The sequence below is a fragment of the Trichechus manatus genome, unplaced genomic scaffold (assembly GCF_000243295.1).
Source record: "Trichechus manatus latirostris isolate Lorelei unplaced genomic scaffold, TriManLat1.0 scaffold00185, whole genome shotgun sequence".
NCBI classification, from domain to species: Eukaryota; Metazoa; Chordata; class Mammalia; order Sirenia; family Trichechidae; genus Trichechus; species Trichechus manatus.
Genome location: NW_004444121.1, coordinates 914514 through 924090, shown reverse-complemented (window position 1 = coordinate 924090; position 9577 = coordinate 914514). Strand labels below are relative to the sequence as shown.

The following is a 9577-nucleotide window of genomic DNA, read 5'->3' as shown; positions in this document are numbered from 1 at the left end:
AGACTGCATCCGTGCACATAGGCTGCATCCATGCACATAGACTGCATCCGTGCACATAGGCTGCATCCATGCACATGCGCCACATGCCTCCCACAGACCAGGCGCCGTGCTAGGAACAGGGCAGCGGGTATGGATGTAGGTATAACACCCGGGGAGCAGTAAGGAGGAAGAAGTGAGCATTACCTGGGTCTCAGGGCAGGCTCTTAATTCGCGCATTTATTTCTTCAGCCAGTATTTCAGTGAGGGACAGCAGTACGCCAAATATTATTCTAGGCCTGGGAAACTATGGTAGCGAGACCCAGACACTCTGGCCTCGGGGAGCTGAATTCCAGTAGGGTTGGGAGGCAATTAACAAATCCAGAAATAAATAAAATGCTCACAGTTCATGGTAAATGCTATGACAGAAGTCGATGGAACGCTGTGGTAGGGAGGAAGGGCAGGGGAGGCGAGAGGGAGTGCTGCTCTGATGAGGCGGCCTGGGAAGACCCTGCATAAGCTCAAGCTAAAGAGTCAGAAGAGCCAGCTGTGCCAAGAGCTTGAAGGAGCCCTGGTTGGCGCAGTGATTTAAGGCAATTGACTGCTAATCAAAAGGTTGGCGGTTCGAAACCAGCCGTGGCTCCGCAGGAGAAACATGTGGCAGTCTGCTTCCGTAGAGATTTACAGCCTTGGAAACCCTATGGGGTTACTATGAGTCGGAATTGGCTCAGCGGCAGCCGGCTTGGTTTTGGTTTGGTGCCAGAGGTCCGGAGAAGCATACTTCAGGCCCAAGGAGCAGTGAGCACAAACGCTGAGGCAAGAGGAGCCCTGGTGTGTTCCAGAAACTCTGAGAAGTTCAAGAGGGCTGGCCATGAGGGGAGGCTGTGGAGGCCATGAGGCTTGAGCAGAAACTGGAGGGAGAATGGGCAGGTAGGGTGTCCTCCGCACAGGAGCTGGACGTGTGGCGACAGGGTGCTGTGACACCTGGTAGGGGCGTAGGGGCGGAGGTAAGTCCATCTTCACTAGCCAGAACGAAGGGCGCAGTGGAGAGAGAGAGCAGGAGGGCTTGTACGATGACGGTGGAGTTTGGGGGCCCCCATGGTTAAATAATTGCCTATATTCTCTGGTTTTTCAAGAGGGAGTTTAAATCCTGATCTGTCCTTACCCAAAGCACACTGGATCCCACTCACCTTTCCCCACTGCAGAGCTGAAATGTCCTCCTGGGGAGACAGGGTCTTCTCATAGGCTTGCGTCTCTGACCGTGTCTTCATTTCCACTCTGTGTGCTGAAGCGGCTTTGAAGTCAGTGGTGCCCTGGGAGTCTGTTATTTCGTTTTCCTGGGATGAATCTGTTCGGAATGAGTGATGATAATGACTCATTACCCTGTCTCAGGCGGCCGTGTGCTGCTTGCCAGCGGCCCGCTGACGAGTTCTCTGTTGTTTCCCCTTCTCTTAGAATGGCCATTCAGGTGGACAAGTTCAACTTCGAGAGTCTCCCAGAATCCCCCGGGGAGAAGGGACAGTTTGCAAACCCCAAACAGCTGGAGGAAGAGAGGCAGGAAGCCCGCGGCCTGGAGATCAACAGCAAGCTGGACATCCACTGGAAGATCATATCCTTGTGGTGGGGTCCTCTGGGGCCGGGGAGGGCTCGGCTATCGCGTTTTAACCACAGAATGCTCCGAAGGGCCGTGGAGTGGGGGGTGTGGGCTGCCTAGCCGGCGTTCCCTTACCCTCGCAATGCTCCACAGGCCACACTTAACGAAGTATCGCTTCGGAGCGAGGAAAGGTCTTCTTGGGGCTGTTGCTGCTCTTGTCTTGGGAGCATATCTTCCCGGCCAGTGTTGATATTCATACTAGTGACAGCTTCTAATGGCCACCTATCTGTTCCGGGCTCAGGGGTCTCACATGCTGACAGCTGAGAACACAGATGCAATCGTCTGGGAAACTGGAATCCGGGTGCACAGCTTAGCGAGGCGTGAGGACGCCGCTTTGAAAATGCCGGGAGAGTTTTCAGAGGGACGGTACTGCAAAGAGCGTTTTGTAAATAACTGTCCCTGCTCTGGACCTCAGAACAGGCCTGGCTGGTCGTGGGCACCCAGTGAGTGAATGAATGAGTGGATGAGTGAGTGCTCTGCGGAGAGCCCTGGGCGTCTGATTTCCCGCTGGTTCAGCAGTACTCACAGTGTGCCGCCTTTGGGCCGGGCACTTTGCAGGCACTTAGGAGACTGAAAGAGAAAAGGCCAAGTGTCCCTGCAGGTCCACGCCTGGGGGGCCTGGGAGTGTCACCTGGGGGCCGAGTATGCTGCAGTGGGTGCGTGACCAGGAATGTGCTGAGTCCTGGGAGGGCCCGGAGGAAGACACCACAGGTGTGGGGCAACCCCAGGAGGCTTCACAGAGGTGGTGACGTTTGAGTGGGCTTTTTAAGGGCGAGTAGAAACTAGCCTAAAGGTTGGCAGCACGAACCCACCCAGTGGTGCCTCGGGAGACAGGACTGGCAATCTGTTTCTGAAACATCACAGCCTTGAAAACCCTTTGGAGCAGTTCTGCTCTGCATACATGGGGCCACCATGAGAAAGAGTCAACTCCATGGTGACCAGCCACCACAACAGACCTATCAAAGGGGCAAGGGTGGGGAATGCCCAGAGGCAGCCAGGTGTGAGAGCGTAGCTTGCTCAGAGATTGTCTCCCAGAAAGAGACGACTCTGGTGTGAATGTCCACTAGTTGGCTCATTCCTGCGTCCTTCTGTGTCTCTAGACATGACCAAAGCCATGGAACAGTCTCCGGTCATTGCAGAGAGCTCCCCTGAACTCTGAGGGGATGCCAGGCCTCAGGCAAGTTCCTCCTTTCAAGCTCAAGAGAATTTGGGCTTGGTAGACCCACCTCTCCAAGGAGTGTGTGACAAAGTAAGCACTTTACGCGTAGATTGAAGTATTTGTGAACGAGACACTAAAAACAGAGTGCTCGGGGGCTCCGGAGAGGGAACAGAAGAAGGTCGCCCTTGTGGAGTTAAAGGCATTTGCCGATGGTACAGAGAGAAGTAGAAAAAACGGGTAGACCAGTTGTCCTTCTCTTGTATACCTCACAGACCTCAGCACAAAGCCAGCACTGAGTGAATTCTGGCTAATTGAAGGAGCAGAATGAGGCAGCCAGGAGGAAGTCAGGGCGAGCACTTCCTGACACACACTGCCTCCTCCTCCTCAATTCTTCCACATCACCTTGTTGGGCCTGTTGAGGGAACCGAATCTCGGGGAGGTGGACCGACTTGCTTGAGGGTCCAGCCAGTGAGAGGGGGAGCCAGGGACTGAGCCAGGTGTGTCTGACGACCAGGTCTACCCCCAAGTCCCAAGGAGCAGGGGCTCAGTGTGGAGAGAGTTAGGCAGACAGCTCATGTGCTCTCTTGTTGTTGTTGTTGGGTGCCATTGAGTAGACTTTCAACTCATAGCGACCCCATGTGACAGAGTAGAACTTCCCCATAGAGTTTTCTAGGCTGTAATCTTTACAGCAAGGAGCCCTTGTGGTGCAGTGATTTAGCACTGAACTGCTAACCAAAAGGTCAGCGGTTCAACCCACCAGCCTCTCTGCAGGAGAAAGATGTGGCAGTCTGCTTCTGTAAAGATTAACCAAAAACCAAACCCATTGCTGCTGAGTCAATTCTGACTCAGCAACCCTGTAGGACAGAGTAGAACTGCCCCATAGGGTTTCCAAGGCTGTAATCTTTACTGAAGCAGACTGCCACATCTTTCTCTCGCTGAGCGGCTTGTGAGTTTGAACCACTGACCTTTCAGTTAGCAGTTAAGCGCTTAACTACTGTGCCACTAGGGAGCCCTCCATAGAGATTACAGCCCTGGAAACCCTATGGGGCATTTCTACTCTGTCCTATAGGGTCTCTATGAGTCGGAATCGACTCGGCAGCAGTGGCTTTATGGAATTTTTCAGGCTTCTTTCAGGTCCTGCAGGTTGGAGGGAGGAAGGGCCATTAGTGCTCACCCGTCGGTCTGTACCACCATGACCCCGGAGCCAGGGAGTAAGCCACCTGGGACTTTGCAACAGGAACACCACTGGACAGTCTGGGTGACCTGATCGGGATGCCTCGTGTGCAGCTGGAGACAGCTGTCACCCAGGGTCACAGAATGCAGGATGGGCAGGCCTTGCTGGGTCTGATTACCCCAGCTCAGCATCAACAGGTGCCCAGGGAGGAGCAGCAGTGTGGTTGGGGGACCAGGAGGAAGTGATTCTGCAATAGAGATAAGAGCAGATTCTGCAATAGAGATAAGAGCAGGAAGCCAGGGAGTGGGGGTTTGTGCCCCCTGGCTCCCCACATTTCCATGTAGAGCGGGACCCACCCCTCTGCAGGCCTCATTTGGAGCCAGGACGCACGGTCACTCTCCTGCTAACAGAGCACTCCCATTTTCCAGGGGCTGCCCCTGGGCTGGACGCTGGGCTGGGCCGGGTCCTCATGTCTCAGCCTCTCAGCAGCTCTATGAGGCTTCATTATCCCTGTCTGCAGACGAGAACACTGAGACTCAAGCATACATGGTAGAGAGTGGTGGAGCCACCACTGAGCTCCCGTTCGCCTTCCCTGTCTTCAAGCCTGGGTCTTGGTGCTGCCTTCTAATGCGTTATGACCAGAAAAACCAAACTGGTGCTGTCAGGTCGACTCACAGTGACCCCGTGTGCCGAGGAGAGCTGCTCCGTAGGGTTTTCAAGGCTGTGACCTTTCGGAAACAGATCGCCAGGCCTGTCTCTGGCACCCCTGGGTGAGTTCAAACCACCGACCTTTCAGTTAGTACTGGAGAGCTTAATGGTTTGTGCCACCCAGAGACTCCAGTGGGATTATGCTGACCAACAAAATTCTTACATTCTTTGAAAACTATCATCAAACAAGTGCTTCAGATGTCTTTGGGTTCCTCTCCCTTCAGACCGACCCCTTGGGGAGGCTGACTTCCTTGTTCTCTGTATTCACTTGATAATTCATGCAACAAACGTTTGTTCCTGCCATGTGCCAGGAACCCTTGTCCCACAGATTTACTCACCGGGAGTATTTGAGGGACTCCCCTGGAGGCAAACCTGAATGTTCTGTTGTTTCTAGTCAAGAAAGCTGGAGAGTGAGTTCAATTAAAGGGAACTACCATTAGGACATTCGTTCATTCTCTGTCTGTCTCGGGCATCTGGTAATGGCATCTGTCATGGAATGGATAGCAGACTTTTGCTATTGTAATTCAAGCAGATGGAAAGACCAAAGACTGAGTTGGCGAATACTTTCTTTGTGCATTTTAATAATATTTTCTAAATATTTAGACTTTATTAAAAAATTGATGCTAATTTGACACCCCTCCATAGTTACAGCAATTGTCTCTATGTGACATGTGAGGCCTGATAGGCGTGTTCTGCGGGAAATGGTGTGTCTTGCAGTAGTTATCTGCTCCCTTGTCTACACAATGCCTAGGGGACGCCAGGAGAGCCCAAAGCTCCATCCAGTTAACAGTGTGTTCATTGTGTTGCTGTCCGAGCTGGGTCCTCGACATGCCCCCAGTGTAAGTGGGGAACAGACACGGAGATAGGCGCCTATAGAGCGGGTGGAAGGCCTAACTTACAAGCCCGCCTGTCTGCGGCTGAGCACATTCCAGGCCTGGGAAGTGCTCGGTGCAGAGTGGACAGCTAAGCCGGCCTTTGTGTTACGAGGTGGGGTTTCAGCATAGTAAGACCCAGCCCTGCCTCTGGGAGCACTGTGGTGTGGGATGGGACAGGGCTACACACAGTGCACCGAGCACATGGGTGAGTGCAGGCTGCATCCGTGCACATAGTCTGCATCTGTGCACACGCACTGCATGCCTCCCACAGACCAGGCACCGTGCTAGGAACGGTCAGTGGATGTGGATGTATGGCCCCTGTGCCATGCCGAGGAGGGCAGTGGGGAGCCTGCGGGAGCAGTGCCCATGTTTCTAGAGCCACTCAGGCTGCGGCGTGACAGCACTTTGCTTTTCCTTTTCTTTTCCCATAAGGATGAGGGTTAAGCTCAGTGACCACCTGGTTCCTGGGAGGTGCCCCCTCCCCTCACGGCCTTGCTGACTTACTACATCCTCCGTGCAAACCCAGGCCCTGTGACCACTCCCCCACTCTGTCAGGCCCCTCCTGGGGCTCACACTTGATCTGTGAAGGAGCGGGGCCAGCAAGGCCATCGCTAAGACATTTGTTTCAAACCACTCCCCTAGTCACTAGCCTGCACAGACGCAGCCCATGCCCCTGCAGCTGGCCGGGGTCCCCACGCAGTGTTGTCCTCAAGGCAGCAGTGCAGAGCCAGGTCGAGCTGCCTGGAGAGGTCCCGAGGGCCGCGCCTCGCAGGGAGCACGGGGACCTCGCGCGGGCCGCGCTCCTCAGGGAGCACGGGGACCTCGCGCGGGCCGCGCCCCGCAGGGAGCACGGGGACCTCGCGCGGGGACGCGGCCGAGGGAGTCAGCAAGTGAAGCTTCCGTGTATTTCCCTGACCAGCAAACAGAACAGCCACCAGCTTAGTCACGTTACGCTGAGTGCTGTGAGGAACATACGAGAGGAGTTGGCAGCTAGCAAATTTAGTCTTAATGGAGACCTGACCCCTTTTCCGGTGGCCGCTGCATATGGGCACTGTAGTTGAAACACATCAGGGAGAAGCTTCCAGCAAGATCGTCTCATCCCACCTTCCCATCGTCCTCTTTTTGATACAGATTGCCCTTCACAGAGCGTTTCAGGGGTTGGTGCGGTCCTGGCGGCTGTCTTAGTTCTCTAGTTGTGCTGTAACGGACACCACAAGTAGGTGGTTCCAAGGAACAAAACTTCATTCTCTCACGGTCCAGGAGGCTAGAAGTCTGGATCCAGGGCACCGGCTCTAGGGGGAGGCATTCTCTGTGTTGGCTCTGGAGGAAGGTCCTTGGCTCTTTCCAGCTTCTGTTCCTCAGCTCCTTGGTGATCTTCCTGTGGTGTGACATCTATCTTCCCCATCTGTGCTTGCTTCTCTGTGCCTAGGCAGCTCCTTTTGTATCTCGGAAGCGATTGGTTTAAAACACACCCCACACTGACGTGGCCTCACTAACATAACAAAACAAAGGGAACCTAATTCCCAGATGGGATTACTTCCACAGCGATGGGGGTTAGGGTGGAAAACACACATTTTTTGAGGGGACGCAGTTCAGTCCATAACACCAGTGTATCAGAATCCTTCCACGTCTAGATTTAAAGATGGAGGCTCGGTGTGCGGGTCAGCTGAATCCACAATGGCGGGCGCTGGACCATCCGGGCAGTTTCTCCACCAGACTCTCTGGAAAGAAGCAGCCTCACCCGTTTGATGGAGAAGCATTTGTAACCGTCCTGGATGCTTTGAGGGCATCGAGGTGGAGCTCAAGGAGTCCAAAAACAAACTGGGCCTTAGGTTGCTAAGAACTTACATCCGAGAGTGGGAGATGGGGTATTTTTTGTGGGATGCAGAGGTCAAATGGCTGTTGGTATGTAAGCTGGGAACCAGGAGGAGTGGGCTTTCTGAGGGCCATCGTCCTCCCTGGCGCGGAGGGTGGTGATCCCCCAGGAGCTGCCTTTGGGGCAGTCTCATGCCTCAGGCTGTGTGCATTGCTGAGTCGTGTTGTCCTTGGCCTCTCAGACACCAGCCACCCTACGTAACCTGAAGAAGCTCAGCCATGGCCACGACATTTCTCATCACTGTTTATTTGGGGCCTCAAAAGCTTAATCGTTAATCTGCATGATTGCCACCAGGACAACCCAGAAGGAATACAGACCTGTGCTGTGTTCTCAGCTTCCAAGGCAGCTTTCTTTTCAATCAGGAGAATTTGCCTTCAGCTGACTCGCCTCCCCTAGAAGACCGAGGCAGAGATTGGACGGTTCTCATGGGATTGCTCAAGGTCACCTTTTACCCTCTCTAGCTGGCTTCTGGCTTATTCTCAAAGGTGCTTCTTCATGGAGTTCTGTCTTCTCATCTCCTGAAAAAAATAGCACATCTTTAAACGAGGCCCCTTGGAAGCACAGTACGCCATGCATGCTTTGCTAATAGTTATCTTTGGAGAAATAGTTTTACCTAAATGAATTCTAATACAAACAGCCCCCGTCGTCAGTACTGCTGATGACGTGATCGTCTCAAGTAAAATGTAGGGCTGTGTTTTCTACCTGCCTTTAGGGAGTCTGCTTTTACAGCTTAGTTGTTTGCAGTAACTGGGTCCCGAGGCCTTTCATCTGTGCCAGCATGGGGGAGCTTTGCACACCCGAGAGAAGCGTCCCGCCTGGTCGCTGAGGCTGGCAAAGTTACCAGGCTCTTCGGCCTTCTGTGGGCGCAGGGAGTCAGGTAGGAAGGAAAGATGTGATTGCTTCTCCCCCAAATCCAGATAAGGTGGTCAACACCTCAAAATCACTTTGAAAGGAGTCAGAGTTTGGTCCAGAGTTCAGATTTGGTTCATGGGAGTGGAACGGGCCTCTCCCCATGTGCAAAGCAGTGTTTCCATCTGTGTGCGCTTGTGCGTGTGTGTGCGCGCGCATGTGTGTGTGCGTGCGTGCGCACATGCATGTATCTCTGTGCAAAGCAGTTTGGGTCTGAGTGATTGTGTCCAGTTTATATGTGTGCGTGAACATGCCCGGGAATTGGCGTGTGTGTGTGCGTGTGCATTCTGTGTATTTCTGGTGTGACAGTCACCATGAGCTTGCACAGCTTACATAACAGAATGGCGTAGTTACAGCCTGAGCAACAGCAGGTCTACTCACTGAATTCCACAAGAAGCTGTGAAGGAGTTGTCGCGTGCGTTCCACAGGTGGGGAAGCTAGGCCAGGAGAGGTTAGCTGACTTGTCCACAGTCACCCGGCTGTCCATGGATGTGCGTCTCGCTGCTGTCTGCGCTCTGAGCTCTGTGCCGGGAGAACCAGGGGCCTCTGGTCCCTGCCGTGGCCCTCAAGCTGTGTGCTTTTCAGATGAGGCCTGAGGAGATTGCAGCGGCCCCTGGTCATGCTTTCGAGTCCGTCTTGCTTAGTCTCCATCTGGAATTCTAGAATATTCTCAACCCAGCCAGACTGGCAGCGGTGAACCAAGTGCAGACTGCTGCCCTTGGCCGGGGGTTTTCCCTGGCCAGCAGCCTCTGACCCCGAGGAGCTCAGCCCAGGATCCGGGCCCCGCGGCACTTAGGGGATGAGCGCCTCGGCACCATCAGCGCTATGAAAGTTCAAGATGTAAATCAGAGAACAAAGTCACGGTAAAGAGGCGCATTAATCATTTAACACAGTCTTTCCATTAGTGTAATTTCTATTTATGACAATTTGCTAATTCATTTGAGCTGAAGTGGGGCCGGGCTAAGTCACTGCACCTGGAGCGATTCACTACGGAGCTGGCACATGGGCGCAGAGCCTGCTTCCCAGGGTGCCCGAGTGGAAGCATGCCCCTCACAGCTCATCCACCTGGGACCCTCGGAGCCAGCATGCCCCACCCAGTGCCCACCCAGGACCCAGCCTGGGAGCTGGCACACCCCACCCAGAGCACCCACCCAGGACCCAGCCTCAGAGCCAGCTCGCCCCGCCCGCAGCACCCGTCCAGGACCCAGCCTCAGAGCCAGCTCGCCCCGCCCGCAGCACCCGTCCA

At 54.2% G+C, this 9577-nt stretch overlaps 1 protein-coding gene across 1 annotated transcript in view; it reads left to right on the top strand.

Annotated features, from left to right (window-relative positions):
- TRAPPC9 (trafficking protein particle complex subunit 9) overlaps nt 1-9577 on the top strand; it is a 618989-nt gene that overhangs the window by 473185 nt on the left and 136227 nt on the right. Inside the window, exon 20 of the mRNA XM_004387359.3 lies at nt 1432-1585. Coding sequence (XP_004387416.1) covers nt 1432-1585 — 154 coding nt within the window. The remainder of the gene's footprint in view (nt 1-1431; nt 1586-9577) is intronic.